Source organism: Thermothelomyces thermophilus, chromosome 7 (assembly GCF_000226095.1).
Source record: "Thermothelomyces thermophilus ATCC 42464 chromosome 7, complete sequence".
Classification (NCBI taxonomy): Eukaryota; Fungi; Ascomycota; class Sordariomycetes; order Sordariales; family Chaetomiaceae; genus Thermothelomyces; species Thermothelomyces thermophilus.
The window spans coordinates 1046201-1062622 of record NC_016478.1 but is presented as its reverse complement, the minus strand read 5'-3'; the positions used below and the strand labels follow the sequence as shown (position 1 = coordinate 1062622).

Below are 16422 nucleotides of genomic sequence, written 5' to 3'. Positions count from 1 at the left end.
CCGCCGTGACCGTCAAGCCCTCGGTAGATCGTAAGGAGCAACGTGGAGGCGGCGAAAATATGAAATGTCGTCAAAGACAACCCTCGTCGGTTACTGTAGAGGGGTACCAGGGCCAAGCCCCAACATCCCCCTATAACAACAAACACTAAGACGACAGAGATAGAAGGTATTGCGAGGGATAGACCAAAAAAGCCAGCGGGGGCCTGGAAGGAAGGGAGGCTTTTGGTACACCGCGACGGAGAGGAGATCTGATGAGTAAAGTTTTGGCACGGAACGAATCTTGTCATCTAGCCACACAATATAGCCGTGTACCTCTACTCGAGAAGGCTTAATGACCAACCAACGATCTTAACAATTGGCGGTCTCTTTCATTCTACCACCACCCCTTGCTTTTGTAGCTTGATATTATTCACATCACTTGTAACAATACCGAGCCCGATTAGCTCAGCTGGTTAGAGCGTCGTACTAATACTGGTTCCGCCTGTATATGGTATGCGAAGGTCAACAGTTCAATCCTGTTATTGGGCATCGTCCATATATTTTTCATGTTTGTCCATGGTAATTGCCGTTTGCAAGCTCCTTTTTTTTTTTTTTTTTTTTTTTTTTTTTTTTTTTTTTGGCGGGTGGGAGGGGAGAGGGGCGGGAGTTGGGAAAGGATGCGCAAATTTGCCAGCTTGACCTAAAAGTCCGTATCTGTTGAGGTATCACCACTTCTCTTCCGTGCATTTGTATGTACAAAATCTTGTACAGTGAGAAGCGAAGAGAATACGAACTCTGCTGCCCAACTCATCAACGCGGCATCGAAGCGGTTGAGGTGTTTGGTTCAATATCTCTGGCCTAACGCACCGAGGTGGTTAGGCGACTTCTTACAAAACGGCGCATATATGTACAGAGAGTAGCGTAATGCGTACTGTATGTACAGTACATACATACAATACCTTCTTCGTACCCTCTATCGAGATTGTGCGAGGCTAGCGCACCTTACTTACGTACTATAGTCCGTACTCTGTAGCACAAGATCGGCTCCACTTACCGATCTTACTTACCTAGTACATCAGGTATGTATGTATGTACATACATTGGAACTGAATACGCTACTTTGTACCGACTGCTTGTGTATGCAGGTAAGGTATGTACAGTACATACCTCGCTCAACTAGCCAGTCACCCCGACAGTATCATTCGCTCTTCTTCCCGATGCCGCCTCCGAACAAGATAGGTCGGCCTCCAAAGCAGAAGCAGAATGCCCTCCAAGCGGCAATCAGCTCCTGGCTCGATTCACTGCCCCCCGTCCTCGTTGAGTCCATCACGGAGCGAGTCGCTGCCGACGCCGGCGCCAACGTTGACACCAAGCGACTTCTCTTGGCCGGTGCCCCAAAGCGATGGGTGGTATACGAGCCCATGGTCCTCTTGCCCAGCGGCAGCTTCACGAACCAGCCCTGGCCAGCCCTGCTGTCCTCATTATACCCGTCCCAGAGAGAGGCCCTCTGGACGGCCATTCTTGGCCAACTGTCGCCCACCAACAAACCTCCCCTGACTCACTTGGCCATCAACGAAGGCATTCCACTGCACCTCCCCTCTCAGCCGTCCGGCACGGAAGGGGATGACAACCCGGCGGGGGAGGAAGAACACAAAGAAGAAAACCTCCTCCGCTCACCCACCCGCCTGCAACCGCTCCACGGCTCCTTCGGCAACTCCTCGCCACCGGCCAACCCCACGCCTTCCGACTTTGACTCGGCTTTCTGGGTAAGCACGAAGCAGAACGGTCTCGTCCAGACCTGGGCCCCGCTGCACACCATGTTCAGCCGCGGCAACATCAAGGAGAAGGCCCGCCTGCTCTCGTTCCACCACCGAACCAGACCCGGACCCGGATCCGGATCCGGACCCGGAACCCGATCTGAGGCGGGCCAAGATGATGCACCACCCACAGCAAAGACGATGACGCCCCCCCAAGCACCAGCAGCCGACCTCCGGGGAGGGGGAGGGACGACGAGGAGCATGGGGAGCAGCAGCAGCAGCAGCAGCAGGCGACAGCAGCGGCAGTACGCGGTCGACCTGTACGCGGGGATCGGCTACTTTGCCTTCTCGTACGCGCGCCTCGGCCTGCGCGTGCTCTGCTGGGAGCTCAACCCGTGGAGCGTCGAGGGCCTGCGGCGCGGCGCGGCGGCCAACGGGTTCTCTGTCCGCGTCGTCGTCCCTCGCACCCCGCATCCTGCTCGTCTTTCTTCTTCTTCTTCTTCTTCTTTTCCCGGAGGCGGAGGCGGAGGCGGAGGAGGAGACAGTCGTCATCTCCTCGACGTGGAGGAGGAGGAGGAGGAGGAGGAGAAGGAAGAGGACGTCCTTGCTGGCGACGAGCAGATCGTGGTGTTCCTGGAAGATAACCGGCACGCTGCCGGCCGGATCCGGGGTTGGCGCGCACGCAGCGGCGGTGGGATAGAGGTGCTGCATGTCAATTGCGGGTTTCTGCCGAGCAGTCAGCCGGTCTGGAAGGACGCCTGGGGGATGGTGGTTAGCGGTGATGGTGGTGATGATGGTGATGATGGTAGTAGTAATGGCGACGGAGCGGAGGGGGGAGAAGGAGACGGCGAAGGACAGAGCTGGCTGCATCTGCATGAGAACGTCGGGGTGGCGGACATTGAGACACGAAGAGCCGAGATTCAAGGGCTATTTGACGGGTGGGCAACGGAAGAGAATCGGAAACAGGGTGCGGGCGGACGGAGGACGGCCAGGGTAGAACACGTCGAGCTGGTCAAGACGTACGCGCCGGGGGTATGGCACTGCGTGTTTGACGTGTCTATTACTAGGTCTAATGCCGGGAGATAGGCCCTTGTCCGTGTCGAAATCATTATTACCATTACGTATTCGTTTGTTCTGCGCTGTTTAGCTATATGGTTTTATTTGCGCTGCCGCTGACACCGGCTGCAGTCCCCGTCACTCTCTCCGAAACTTGGACGGGATGTTCTCCTCGATGATGTTCTGCTTGCTGAGCGCCTCCAGCCGCTCCTGCTCTGCTTCCATCTGCTCGTGTTTCTTAAAGTGCTCGATATCCTCCGGATGCGTGAGGTCCTCGAGCTTGGTGTTCTCGCCGTGGTACCTTTGAACAGGTTGGTCAGCCACCCTCTCCACCCGGACACTCCCCCCCCAACCGCCACACCCGATAAGCAGTTAGGTAAGGCACTCACTTCTCCCAGTGGTGAATCTCGTACTCGTACTCGTCGTCGCCGTGGTGTCCCGGGCCGGTGCCCATGTCCGGCAGCGTCTTGCCCTCGACCTCTATGACGTGGACGAACTCGTCGCGGCTGACGACCCCGTCGCGGTTGGTGTCGAGCAGCTTCGTGATGACGCCCACAATCTCGGCCTTCCTGTCTTCCGTAACGTGCTTGTTCGACTCGTCCATCAGGCCGTAGGTCCGGAGGATCTCTTCGCCGTCCCAGCTGCCATCGCCATCAAAGTCGTGCAAGGCGAAGAAGGACGCAGCGTCGAAGTCCGCCGCGTGGTGCTCCTCTGGAGGGGAAACTTCAAGTCAGCAAGCAAACTTCCCCGCTACGGCGCCCATTGCGCGACATCATCGAGAACGCCACCAGACAGACATACCAGCCATGTGTTTCTGCATCCAGCTCGCATTTTCGTCGACGACCGGCCTTTGCGACCCGCTGCCGTGGTCGCCATGGCCGAGCGCGCGCCCTGCCAGAGCGGCGACGATGATACCAGAGAGGCGCATGCTATGTTTCCCGATTCGGCGTTCTCAATGTTAATTGGGCAATCTCGGCGGCGCGGCCGTGAACCTTTTTTGCGCGATCTCGGTCTGGCGTGTTCCGCTCTCTGGTTCCAGCGTCTGCCTTACGAGTATGCGGATATTGAATGTTGCCCCACGACTACCATATAGTAGGAGCGGACGTTGATGTTTCCCCGTGCCAAGACCCCGGCGACGTTCTGGGCATCGGCAGCTTGGACCAACCGGACCCTCTGCTCGGTTGTTCCAGGCCCTCGAACGGACCTCCTCCGCTGATGTGCCCTCCAGGGACGAGAACCGACTGATCGGGTGCTCGGGGTCCACCCGATTGACTTACACTAGTGTACATACAACATCCAGCACCACATGCACTGGGGGAGCTGTTTGACTCTGATGTCCCAACTCCCATCGTTCAATTGATGGGGCCAGGGTCGGAGAAACGTTACATAGCACAGGCCGAATGGTGCGGAGTCGTGTACGGATTACATACGTGTTACGGAGTAGTTGCTCGTACGATGGGTGTGGACGATCCTTGATAGCTTCGGCCTGGCAGGGAGGATTATCTACCGCCCCAAGGTGCCGCTCTCCAGTTGAGGCTTCTCTGGTACCGATCACCGTGTCTTTTGTTGTGTAGCTTCAGCGGGGCGCTGCGCACAAATTCGCATTTCCAGCGCTTGCCCCGCCGCCTCGGCGCCTGCTATCCATCAAGATCAGCAGTGCTTGCGAGCTGGCGGCACGCTTCGGCCAATCACGAGCGAGAACTTGCAATCGTGGCCAGCCATCTCGTTGCACTAAAAGCCGGCTTTGTTCAGTGCCGGTGGAATGGTAACTGCATGTGAATGTGGACTCTATTAGTGGTCGAAAGGCGTCAAAAAGGCGCAGAGCCCAGGCGTGTTTTTGAAATACCTAGTGACGGGGAGGGTTGATTGTTTCATTCTCAGCACTTCAAGATGGCCCACAACTTGCAACACTGGAAGAAGAGTCAGCAAAACTACTGCCGATGTATGGTACGCAAGGCACTTACAGCCTCTGTTCCTTGCTGGGGCTCTTTCCCAGCTGCCCTTTCTTCACCCTGCCCTTTCCTCTCCCGCTTCTTCCGAGTCCTGCAGCCAGAGCCGACAAGTTGCAGCGGAACAAGACGAACCGCCGCGCCACAGACTCACATCGCGCCGTCATAGTCCAAGGATCGGTTGCGTCTCGCCTGAAGCGCGCGCCAGAATTCTTCCAGAAGGGAGAAAATCTGGAACTGAGCCATCTGATCTACGCACCTACGGTTGCATCAGCGTCTGTCCCTGTGCCCGTGTCTGCGGCCTGCGGCCTCCGCTCATTGAGTCGGATCGCTCAACGGAGCACTGCTTGTTACGCAGTCCTTGCGACTAGACCAGTTCATTCCCACCATTGGCCCGCCCGCCAATTTTGCCCCGTCCACGCCAGGCACCGCCGTGCAGCCGCCTCGCAGCAGGACGAGACAAAATACGAATCCAGTGGACACGAGCAAACGGGTGCCCAGGCAGCGGCATTGCAAGGGGATGCGGTTACGCAGCGGTTAGCGTATCCTATCCGGCATCGTCGAGCAAAGTTCACCCGTTATACTTGTGTCCATTCCACTTTCTGTGGAGGGACATCCTTCCAGACCTGCCTTGGTCAGAGAGGCACGAAGCACTGCGGTGGGCTACCTCCCGGCCGCCATCAACCGCTTTCCACCACCAACCATCGCATCACTTGTCTACTAACACTACCGAGCTGCACAAACCCTCATCTCTTCTACAATTGCTTGGCTCCGTCGCCGGCTAAAATTGCGGTTCCTCTCAGTGCAACTCTTGACTCGAGCTTACACCAACACACCACACCGTCCCTCATGCACTTGGCCACATGGCTAAGCCTTGCCATCTATGTACGTCAGAGAAAAGGGAAAGAGCCACATCTAGTGCAGTCTGCATCTGAGCATCAGGCAAACGCCCCCTGATCTATCTCTTCCTCCCTTCTCTAATCCTCCAGTCCTTCCTTCCTTTCTCATCTTTCTTCCTCTCTTCCTTCCTCCCTCCCTTCTTCCTTCCTCCCTCCCTTCTTCCTTCCTTCCTCCCTTCCTCCCTTCCTTCCTGCCTCCCTTCTTCCTCCCTTTCTTTCTCCCTTCCCCATCCCCCGGTTCCCCCGTTTCCCCTTTCCTTCTCAACTTTTCCTCGACCTATCCTGTACATCCGTCTCACCCCCGGATTAGACTCACAGCCGGGTCCGGCAGTCTCACCGTCTCTGTACCGCGTACTGAGGGAGCTTGGAGACAGACCGCCGACCACGAGACCACGCAATGCCGTTGCACGATGGCTTTGGCACCCCTCAAATATGGGTTTACAGCACCAGTCAATCGAAGGTCTCTCACCTGTTGAAGAATCGGCGGGCCCAAGCGACTCCCCTCCTCGTTCCTCCCCTCTCTTGCCTCTTCCTCCTCCCTTTCCTTTCTGATTATCCAAGTCACTCCTGTAAAGAACTGAAATCGAGAATTAAAAGAGCAGAAACCACACCATATGTTCATATTCTTTTCGACCTCTCAACTTGTCTCCTCAACTACCCGATTATCACTAGTCACCCCAACAGTTTCAGCACTTAACTTCGTCCCATACCATCCCCTCTGACACGCCCTCAAACCTCCATTGTTGACAGTCCTAATAAGAGCCGCTAGAACCGGACTCAGCAAGGCACGACAATTCATGATGAGCAGTCATTGCTGGGCAAAAACTGACCGGAAGCGGGAGAGAAACACAAAACTCGGTCGTTCATTTAAAAAGCTCAACATCATTGTTCAACATCTTTAGCCATTTCATTCGACACACCTTCCACCCGTTTTAGTCACATGCTTTTCGTGCACCACACCGGAGCTGTCTCTTGCCAACCGACATGCAAACCAACGAACCAACAAGCAAACCATAAGACAGAGGCAACGACGACATATCGACCAAGACCTAGGACTCCTGCCCCACCCACGTCGCTTGTCTCGCCCCTGCTCTGTGGGGAGGATGTCGAGACCGACAACGGTCCCGGCATCTCTCCACAGGAGCGTCTCAGGCAAAAGAAATCGGGACAGCAGATGAAAGCGGGTCAGCGCTTGACATGAAACTCGCCGAGGATAGACAAAGAGCAAGCGAGGACAACTGGTGAGACAATGTTGAGACATCGTGTTCACCAGTTATGTCTGGGGAGCTTCTCTTTTCTTTTCCACGCGAACATCAAGGAAAGAGGTGTTTGGCACTCTGCTGCGCTGAAGGGACGCCAACCAACAGCCTTCCCGCCCGACGACCAGCCCTATCCATCCATCCGTCCGTCTGTCCGTCCGTCCGCCCGACCGCCCATCACCCGATTTCTCACCCGAAAATCGCCATGAATAACCAGCCAACCATGTCATACTACTCCAGCCAAAAACAACACATTGAACCAGAAGCATAAGCCATAACCCGACGATTTGACATGAACAAACCTTGATGATGAGGATGTGAATGGGGCAAAGTGATGGTACACGGGTTCAACCGGCAACAAGGCAGGCAGTCCCGGAATAGAAGAAAGGGGGTATTGACATCAAAGGGATAAGATATAAGGGTGAAGGGTTAAAACGAGGGGGTATTGATGAATTCAAAGTGACAGGGGATCAAGAATATACGAGAAGAAAGGAGAAGGAGCCAGGTTGAAGGTCGGAACAAGAGGCCGCCAACACTGCGATCGATGCTCATGTCATCTTCGGCGGAGCGACAGCAACGACGCAGCAGGCGACAACACCCAAAACGTGGCGAGAAAATGCGAACGACGGTGGCAATAACGGCAATGACGGTCATAACACCCGCTCACATACTCTCGATTCTGGCACTCGGCATCTGCATCGTGGGGTCATCAAACTCGAGCTTGGGTCCCCACGGGTCATACATGCCTCCCGACCCGAACGGCGGCAGCGAGCCAATGGTGGCCACCTCGACCGGTGACTGGTATTGCGCGCTGTCATACCACTGTTCCTGCTCTTGGGGCGGTTGCTGTTGCTGTTGCGCTTGTTGCGCTTGTTGTTGCGCTTGTTGGTGGTGATGGTGGTACTGCTCGGGCGTCTGCTGCTGTGGGCCTCCTTGGCCTTGTTGATGTTGTTGGTGTGGCTGGTGTTGTTGCACAGGCTGTACGGTTGCCGTGTGTGACATTACCTGCGCTGCTGCTGCCGCCGCCGCCGCCTGAGTAGGCGGGAGCTGACCCTGGAACGCCATCATCTGCGGGCCCTGCTGGGCAACAGAGCTAGTGGTGTGCAGGGCGTACGCCGCTGTCTGCCCCGGCGGGACGTGGGTGTAGAACCCCGCGTCTTGTACTGAGGGACTTCTTCCTGACGCCGCCGAATAGCTGCCTGGACTGCTGTTTGGTATGCTGCTTGCCAGATCGGGCGCGTTGGGATAGGACGGAATCTCAAGCGGGAGCCGTTCGACGCCCTGCCGAGGGACTTGGGGATGATATTGCGGGTGCTGTGGAGCGGCGTGTTGGTTGGTGTTCATCGTCGCCACACCCGGATTGTTTTGGTCCGGCACGAAGTAGTTGTGATGCGCAATGCTTCCTGTTCGTTGGAGCATTTGCACGCCCGGATGTTGTTGCTGGTGCTGGGGGTGTCCGTGGGGTTGAAGGGGAGACTGGCCGAGGTGGGGAGCGCCGTGGTACTCGGCGCCGCCGCTGGATGATAGGCTGTGCCGGTGAGCATTATACTGCTGTTGCAAGCTGTAGTTGTTCATGTGCTGGCCAAAGTCGGCAAACGAAGCTGCTCGCTGGAGCTGCTGACCGGTCTGGCCCATGATGGGCCCCTGGTGCGACCGCCAAGACATCGCGGTATGGCTCTCAGGAGTTGGAGGTGCACTGTCGCTCCCGCCATCGGATATCATGTCGTCCAGCTCAGGGGAATGCGGTCCCCGTTGGTGAGTCCGCTTCCAATGCTTTACCATCGTTGTCTTCCTACAGAAGCTGCGGGTCGGGTTCCCTGGTTAGTGCCGGGCCCCTGACAAAGAATGAGGCGAGGCTTACCTCTTCGAACACCCTTGGTGATCGCACCTATACGGCCGTTTGCCTGTATGTATCCGGCGATGCCTCGCCAAGCTGGATGACTATCCTGAAGTCAGTTTCCAAAGCACACAGAAGGGTCGAGAGAATCCGCGTACGTCTGAAAACCGCTTTCCGCATCCCTGATGCTTGCAGTGGTGCGGCTTCTCGCCGGTGTGTGTGCGAGTGTGGACCGTCAGGGCGCTCCTCTGGATGAAACTCTTCCCGCAGTCTTGGTGGTGGCACTTGTACGGCCGCTCGTTCGTATGGATCCGATAGTGTCGTTGCAAATCGGACTTGCGGTTAAAGCCCTGGTGAGGGGTTAGCTGCTGGTTAGCTGCTGGCTGCGTCAACGGCGGCATCGCCGCTGCGAGAACAAGCGGCGGGAGGCGCGAGTACGCACCTTACCGCACCCTTCCCAGTCGCACTGAAAGGCGCGAGCTGCGGTGGGTTCGTTGTCGACAATCTCCATAACTTCCATCTCTGGCGACTTTGATGATCCTGGTTTCCAGTGGTTAATATGCCTTGCCGCTCGAGGATCGGTGCGCGGACGGGCTGGGACGGGTCGGCTGCGCACGTTCTCTACTTATAAGAGCGTCACCGTTTCGCCTCCGGGAGGGGGGTGGTGTGGAGAGATGGCGAGCAGGGAAAACCAGGCGGCAAGAATGGCCTCAGCATGCGGGGGGTGGCTCAACGGGTTGCTGGCCTGGAGCCGCACAGGTTTACCGGTCTGTGTGGCTACCCCGGTTCGCGGAGGGATGTCCGAGCGTGATCTCCCTGAATGCGACCGGATTATGAAGATTCCCGCGACACCTTCGTGCAAGCGCCGGAAGGGCTGATGGTTCCGCAGACGAAGATCGACCCGAAACCAAGGACGACGGTTGAGTGAGAGTTAGGCGATCTTGTATCGCAACGAAAGGTGTGATGGCGGCAGCACGAGCACCGTGGAAGGGGACAAGTGCTTTTGACCACACAACTTTGTTGGGGGCGAAAGGACACGATGGACTGGCGAAGCCAAGGCTTTAATTCAGTGAACTCCCAGAATGTCGGCAACGGCAAGACCGGCGACGAACTGCGCCAGCACCCCAAGTAAACAAGTGACGAAATACCAGGCCTGTCACGTCAAATGGTGATGAAGGGGAGCGGATGTCTGATCTTAAGGAGTCAGGTGAAGGTAAAAGGCTGAGAGAAGGGAAGCGGACCGCGGGAGGGCCATGGAGGGGTGTGACTAGCTGGGCGAGGGTGTGGTGTCTACGATAAGCCGGGGGGGGGGGGGGGGGGAATGACGGCAACGGGTGGCCAAGCCTTGCATGACGGGAACAAGAAGTACCTCGTACCTTTGCTTATTTGGGCGTCGCTTTAATGCTGCAAGAGCGCGGACACGGAGCTAATCCGGCACGTTGGGAGTCCAGGTGTCAAGCGTACGCCAGGTTTCAGACGGGGGGGTGTGGCGGGAGATGAACCACAACGCGCTCCGCAGATCCCCCAGGCTAGGTGCTGCTGGCAGCCCTGTTGATGCCTGAGTGCAGCTTTGTTGCAGGTGCAGGAGCTTTGGCTTGTGACTTAACAGGTACGTCGTCGACTGCCGAACTAGGTGGCCAGGGGCCGTGAGTTGCTGAAAGACCGAGCTCGAGTGCTTGGCGGGTTCTTGCGCTTCTTCGCTCTCCAAAAAAAATGCTCGGGACGCCCGAAATTCCGTGTGACTAATGACCCCAGGGAACCCGGCGGCCGGTCCAAGAGTTTTTGGCCGGCTACTCTTACAAGTGTAAGAGAAAAGCAAAGCTATTATCGACGGAGTGGAGGTCCGTAGACGGTTAGCCGACGGGCTCCCGCTAACAAACGAAAAAAGGTCCCGGCTTCTCGTCTCAGCTGGGCGTATTGTGGTTGCTTCTTGCGGAAAGCGGGGAGCCGATATATTGGCCGAGCACGAAGGGAAGCTGGAGGCCGAGATAGTATTCCATGTATCGCGTACTGATTCTTGGCCCTTGACGGCCCCGGAAGCCCAACCTCTCTACCTTTTAAACGGGAGGGCGAGCGGCCGAGGGTTCGGGTGGGGTATTGTATGTACAGAGAAGCAGAAGCCGACCTGGGAACAGGGTGGTGTCGGCACCGGACCAAACGACACGGATAACGGGTTTGGTGGTTTTCGTCGGCGCAGGGTTTTCAAGAACCCTGGGGCACCGGCGATGCAATATAAACGGTGTTACTATACCTCGGACCCGTGTTCCACGCTTGGCTAGTCCGCCGGTTCGTGGTGTGGGGAAGGGGGGGAGCTAACGATAGCGGCGCGTTACGACGACGGGAGGCGATGGATCGAGAACAGACGGCACGGCAGTCTGGGCTCTCGATGCTGCGGGCTGCTAGCCTCCAAACCACAGCACTGCAACCTCGAATAGCTTCTTCCTTCTCCCGGTCGCAGTGAAGTGCTAATTGTGTAGAGACGGGCGGGATAAGGGGCGCCCAAGCTCCAGCTGTCCGGCAGGGGGGCTGCTGGTATTGATGAAAATGCTGCTGCGCGCTACAACCTCCGGCCAGCTCGATGAGGCTCTAGGTGTGAAGTCACTGCTAAACCTCGGTGAGCTGCGGTGGCCGCCTTCTTGGTGCGCTTGTCCGTTGAGGATTTGGATGTCCGCAGAGGGGAGATTGGAGGAAAGAAAACAAATTAGGATTAAGAAAAGAAGGTATTAGTGACGCTTGGTGTGAGTGCAAAGGGCTCGATCTACTCCCGGTTGCAGCAGGCCCACGATGAGAACAGCCTGACTGACGCGCAGCTGGCTCGGGTGCGAGCTGCCGGCGCAGTTAAGTGCCCGCGGGAGTAACGTGGAGGGCAGGATGTCGGTATGCCGGTTCTGCAGAGCTATCGGGTCGCCCTCAAACGGCTATAGTAGTGTAGCGCTGACGATAATTGTGTCGTTCGGTTCGGGATGGCTGCCAGTGCCAGGTCCAAAATGGAGAGTGAGCGTGAGCATTCGCCCGTAACCGTAATTCGTACCTGGGGGGGACCTCTTAAACGAAGGATTAGCGAGGCCCGGCTGCTGCTGTGGAAGCAGGAGGGCTAGTGTAGTGTAGTGTAGCCAAGGGTGTACACTACTGCGAAGGGTCATCATAGTGTAGGGGGGAGGGGGGCACCCTGGCCGGCTGATACTCTCCCGTCCTCTTACAAATTTACCCGAGCTTTCCTCGAAAAGGTAACCGCCGGCGCCATGATCGACGAAAAGGGTGCCCCAGATGGCGAGGAACAGGAAAGGGCCCAGCTGATTTGGCTGCCGTGGGGATGCCCTGCCTCTGCCTCACCAGATGCAGCTAAGTTACAGAGTACTCAAGTACATACATACAAGTAGTTTTGTGCAAAGGTTGGGCTGAAGAGGAAATGAAAAGGCGTTTGGCCTTCCCTCCGTTGCTGTAACCAGCTCCTGAGCGGCACCGCATGGCCTGTTTGTCGCGGGGCTCATTCACCCATGGGTGCACTAACAATGGAACGCGCTGTGTCAGGCATGCACATACAAATCACCTACGGAGCATTCCCTGGGCGAAATATGACCGTCTTTCCCGTCAAAACGCGATATGTGGGAATGAATGGGTGGACGTGGTCGGGACGGCTGGCGGGCGTGGCTTGTGTTGCTCGCGATGGGAGGTCCAGAGTACGTATTCTACAAGACTAGAGGCGACAACCCCAGGAAGGGCGCGCGGGAGAGAGAGAGACAGGTTCGTCCCTTCCAGCGGTCAGTGAGACAAGCCCGTTGCGGGAGGGCAGTATCAACCTAGTGTATGTACTAGTATGTATGTATGTATGTACATACATACAGTACCTCCATGGTGTATTGTGCTTACTAGTCCTCCGTACGGATTACAGCATGCACTTTCGCTACATAATGAACCGTGCTAACACTACTAGTACGGAGTAGTACTACCACATACACAAGGGCAAGAAGCAGCAGCCACCAAGCAGCCCAGTTGGCAGCGGCGGCGGCAGCAGCCCTGAAGACAGGTGCGAGACATGCGGGAAGGAGCGAGAGACGCACACCGCTGGCCCTGGTCCTTCTTCGTCCCCCCTCCCCCTTCCCCCCGGTCGGCGCGGGCTGGCTGCTGCTTTGGAATTGGCGAATGGGCAGACTGCTTCAGAAGAGAGGCCCTTTCCCCCTCTTTTTGCCCAGTCGGGCGGGGGGGCCTATCGAAATCTGGTTGAGCAGTCCATTTGCTACTGGGCTGCTTCGCACGGACTTTGCGATGGCAACTTCGCACCCTGAGGCCCCCACATGCTGTACCCCAGGTACCGACCGGGGTGCGGAAGGGTACCTGCAACTCAGCAAGCCGCAGCTCCGGCCGGTGTGCTTCGAGGCTAGGGGTATGTAGTGTACATTTGGTACTTGCAGACGCTAACGTTCCTAGAAGGCATGGAACCCCAGTCTAGCGTCCGGGGGCCCGCTGCTGGACCGGTTGCAGGGGGGGGGGGAGCAGCGGAGGGGTGGAAAAGGGAGAGATCCCCTGGGTGCTGCGGTGGAAGCGAGAAGCCGAGGAGCAAGGGTCAGAGAACAGAGAGACATGCCCGGATGCCCATGTGTTCGATGCCGCCAAGCCAAATAGGACGGAAAGATCGGAAATACACTACACCGTAGGCCAGCCACAAGCGCGCGGTGCTGGAACGAGGAAGAGGACGAAGCAGCCTGAGGCCGGAAATAACGACGGCCTTGTGAGAAAATGTCCCGAGTTGGGAAAGAAAGAATGGGCATGTGTGGCGGATAGGGCCTAGAAATGCCATACGTGCCAGGAAAACGAGGCATGGATGGGTATTAGGTGATAGCTAATCCACCATGATTCCCAAGGACACGAATCAGTCACTAGAAGGCCAGAGGGGCAGTTCCGATCCTGCCGGCAGTCCCATTTCCGGAGATTCGAGTCGTCAAGGCCGTTACACCAGTTGCTGTTAAACCCCTCCCTTCTTGTCATTCCACATCAGTATCCCAAAGTCTCTGTTCAATATTACAGTGCCGTCGCAACTGGGGGATGAATCTCGGCCTGAGTGCGCAGCAGGGCAGGTGCGTGATATCGCGCGCGGTACGGAGTATCAGCAGATCGAAGAGCGGGCGCTCCCCCCGAGTTTGAACCAAGTTGCGACAATGAGCTGCGACCGCCCTGCCGCAACGCACGACCACATGTGATTCGAGGAGCCCGAGGGGCAAGAGGCAAGGGGATACTGCTGTGCCGGTGCAACGTTTGGGGTTTAACCAACAGGTGAAATTTTTGCTTTTTTTTTTTCGACTTCAGGTACTGTACCCAACAACAGACGCAAATGCGAGGGCCCCCCAAGCCAGAGTCGGAGAATGGATAAAAAGAAAATGGAGGCTGTCTCCGGTTCCAAGTGCGACGCTCAGCCGCGGCGACCTCCACTGTGTTGTTTTCGTTGTTCTGGGGGATACACAGACATGATGGATCTGTGTGTCGTAGAACTGGAGCACAAGGACGGGACCGACCACCGGAGAGCTGGATCTTCCCGGTATCACCTAGAACGCGTCACCAACTCGCCTCACCTCTACTCCCTCGACAACCCCACCCCCCTTCCCGGTGAAATGCGAATGCTTCATTGGTAGATCAAGCTGCGTCATACTGGATACCTCCGACGAAGCTGGTGACTTCAACGTGATCTTGTCCTTTTCTCATCTCCCTCGTTGTTATCTTAAGCAAGCGGGATGATGGCGCGCGGATGCCATGGCCCTTCCACACTGGCCCCCGACATGCACGCCAGTCATTATGGCCAACTGCATGCGGCTAACCAGGCAAAAGCATCAAGCAAGCAGGATATTTCTCGCAGTATGTACACTACCATAGTGTACGTGTAGTTATCGCATACACTCGAGACGGAAGACGAGCGGGCAAGGGCAGAAGGTGTGGCGCTCGATTGCTGTGGTTCGCCTCAGTAACCGCAAGGATGCCTTGACCTTTTTTTTTTTTTTTTTTTTTGAGCATCGGACTTTTTCCGGGCGCCAAAGGCATCGTCCCGTTCCCGTCTTTGATGATCCCGCTTGGTGTCCATGTAAACCATGATGCGGATCGTCGCGGTTTCCCAGCCTTTCAGACGCCGTGCCTGTGGCTGATACTTTCCGAAAGAGCCTAAAGAATATTTATCTTCTTCCCGTGGGTGGCCGGACTGTCGTCACTCGTAGTGACTTCCCCCGCTACCCCCCCCCCCCCCCCTTCCTCCTCCTGCGAGCCTCCCGGCATGTTCTTTTCCTTCAGGGAGAAGCGCAAGTAATACTCGAGTTTAGCGGTGGACGGGGCTGCGAAAGGACAACATGCTAGAATCAAGTAGATTGTCAGATCTGGGAGTTCTCCTTGCGTGCACGTGTTATTGTTTTACCAAGTGGCCTTAAATCACGTAGGCTGCTGCGCACCGACAAGGAAGGCGTCACACAACGATCAGATAGCGCACGCCCTACAGCAGCGCTCGAACCTTTTGATTTCGACCAAACCACAGTACATTGCCTACAGTTGAAGCAAAGGCGCATTAGATGCTTGCACATACCTACCTACATATGCGTATGTACATGCACGTAACTTAAGTAGATGCGCTGCAAGGGATTACCGACTGCATCGGCCGCCCTGCAACGCCTCGTCGTGCGATTGGCCAAGACTTGCCTGCCGGGCCAGAAGACCAACTTGCTCTTCAACGTTGAAAAAGGTTTAACTAATCCGTACCTGCCTAGCCAGGCATGTACCATGGTCTCTCCTTGAAGGGACCGAATGCCGTGATCCAAGGTTGCAGTTCTCCGCAGGGATCAACAGGGTCTTTTCCGAGCCACTTCGTCGCAGTTTGTCATGAAATGGAGGCCACATCGGAGAATACCAAAGGCATGCATGTAGTGTATGCAAGGTATGGATGTAGTGCACAATGTATGTACTAGGTAGACAGCCTCGGTTTGCCCGAGACAAAAAAAACGGAAGTATTGTGTCACGTACACTCTACTCAGCAACTAACCTGTACCATACAGAAACACAATACGAATTCAAAAACGACCCTGAATCTCTTTCAACCGGGTTAGCAGAGGTGCTAGCGAAAAGTGCAATCTAATCTCGTATTCGGGAATATTTTGTCATATTGACCTGATTTCCCAACTTACAAGTAGGCACCGTATACACTTGGGAGTGAATTCGGAGCGCTCGAGTGTATATGTACGGATATGCTATGATATGTATGTACATACATACATACACTACGGAGTACTACTGTGCATACGAGGCGGCGGTCGCCGTGCGCTTGCCACGATTGTCCAAATCTGGGGAATCCCTGTCGATGCAGTTAGTGTACTGTTTTTATGCGACAGAGCGGGATCGTCAGACGAGGATGGCTCGCAACGGACTTTGAGTGGCCCAATTTCTCGGCCCAAGCATCTGTGAACTTGCTGACTTGAACGCTAACAAAGGCTCAGGTTTGTCGGTGAACGTTAAGGCAGCGTGCGCACTCGTAGTGTAATCGGGAATCGTCCGTCCGTCTGATGCCTATTTGACAGCTGCAATGGAGTATGTTGCACTACCGGTTGACGGCGGTGAGCGGTTCCTCCAATGCCAGTAACTGTCGTCTGCACAAGTAGAGTGAAGAGTTGGTGGCCCAGTGAAAATCCGAGATGGGATTCTGGGGTAATTTAACCCATG

At 56.1% G+C, this 16422-nt stretch overlaps 4 protein-coding genes and 1 non-coding gene across 5 annotated transcripts; 3 read left to right on the top strand and 2 right to left on the bottom strand.

The window, feature by feature from the left end:
* The first annotated feature begins 433 nt into the window (after positions 1-433).
* Positions 434-528, top strand: MYCTH_t194. The gene has a single exon. It is a non-coding gene; the product is annotated as a tRNA-Ile (tRNA).
* A 581-nt stretch (positions 529-1109) lies between these two features.
* Positions 1110-3109, top strand: MYCTH_2311624 (uncharacterized protein). Its single transcript, XM_003666652.1, has one exon. It carries the CDS (start codon positions 1197-1199, stop codon positions 2820-2822), a length of 1626 nt encoding a protein of 541 aa, XP_003666700.1. The 5' UTR covers positions 1110-1196; the 3' UTR covers positions 2823-3109.
* Position 3110: 1 nt separating this feature from the next.
* Positions 3111-3972, bottom strand: MYCTH_2311623 (uncharacterized protein). The gene is made up of 2 exons (XM_003666651.1): positions 3594-3972; positions 3111-3503 (listed from the first exon to the last, which is right to left on the bottom strand). Exons 1-2 carry the CDS (start codon positions 3718-3720, stop codon positions 3178-3180), a joined length of 453 nt encoding a protein of 150 aa, XP_003666699.1. The 5' UTR covers positions 3721-3972; the 3' UTR covers positions 3111-3177.
* A 3259-nt stretch (positions 3973-7231) lies between these two features.
* On the bottom strand, positions 7232-9467 carry MYCTH_2311619 (uncharacterized protein). Its single transcript, XM_003666650.1, has 3 exons — positions 8895-9467; positions 8761-8840; positions 7232-8700 (listed from the first exon to the last, which is right to left on the bottom strand). The coding sequence occupies exons 1-3, from the start codon at positions 9135-9137 to the stop codon at positions 7563-7565; spliced, it is 1461 nt and encodes a 486-aa protein (XP_003666698.1). The 5' UTR covers positions 9138-9467; the 3' UTR covers positions 7232-7562.
* Positions 9468-12402: 2935 nt separating this feature from the next.
* On the top strand, positions 12403-14363 carry MYCTH_2113368 (uncharacterized protein; the record flags this gene model as incomplete). The annotated part of the gene is made up of 7 exons (XM_003666649.1): positions 12403-12480; positions 12553-12555; positions 12681-12763; positions 13219-13465; positions 13762-13811; positions 14060-14127; positions 14221-14363. 7 exons carry the CDS (start codon positions 12403-12405, stop codon positions 14361-14363), a joined length of 672 nt encoding a protein of 223 aa, XP_003666697.1.
* Between the last annotated feature and the right edge of the window lie 2059 nt (positions 14364-16422).

Bases quoted from the DNA above. Each gene is read 5' to 3' on its own strand.
- MYCTH_2311624 (XM_003666652.1), top strand. From the start codon at position 1,197: ATGCCGCCTCCGAACAAGATAGGTCGGCCTCCAAAGCAGAAGCAGAAT.
- MYCTH_2311623 (XM_003666651.1), bottom strand. From the start codon at position 3,720: ATGCGCCTCTCTGGTATCATCGTCGCCGCTCTGGCAGGGCGCGCGCTC. The intron at 3,504-3,593 runs GTATGTCTGTCT...TTTCCCCTCCAG, and splicing joins GATGCAGAAACACATGGCTG to AGGAGCACCACGCGGCGGAC.
- MYCTH_2311619 (XM_003666650.1), bottom strand. From the start codon at position 9,137: ATGCCGCCGTTGACGCAGCCAGCAGCTAACCAGCAGCTAACCCCTCAC. The intron at 8,841-8,894 runs GTACGCGGATTC...ACTTCAGGATAG, and splicing joins GCGGAAAGCGGTTTTCAGAC to TCATCCAGCTTGGCGAGGCA. The intron at 8,701-8,760 runs GTAAGCCTCGCC...CCCGACCCGCAG, and splicing joins CACCAAGGGTGTTCGAAGAG to CTTCTGTAGGAAGACAACGA.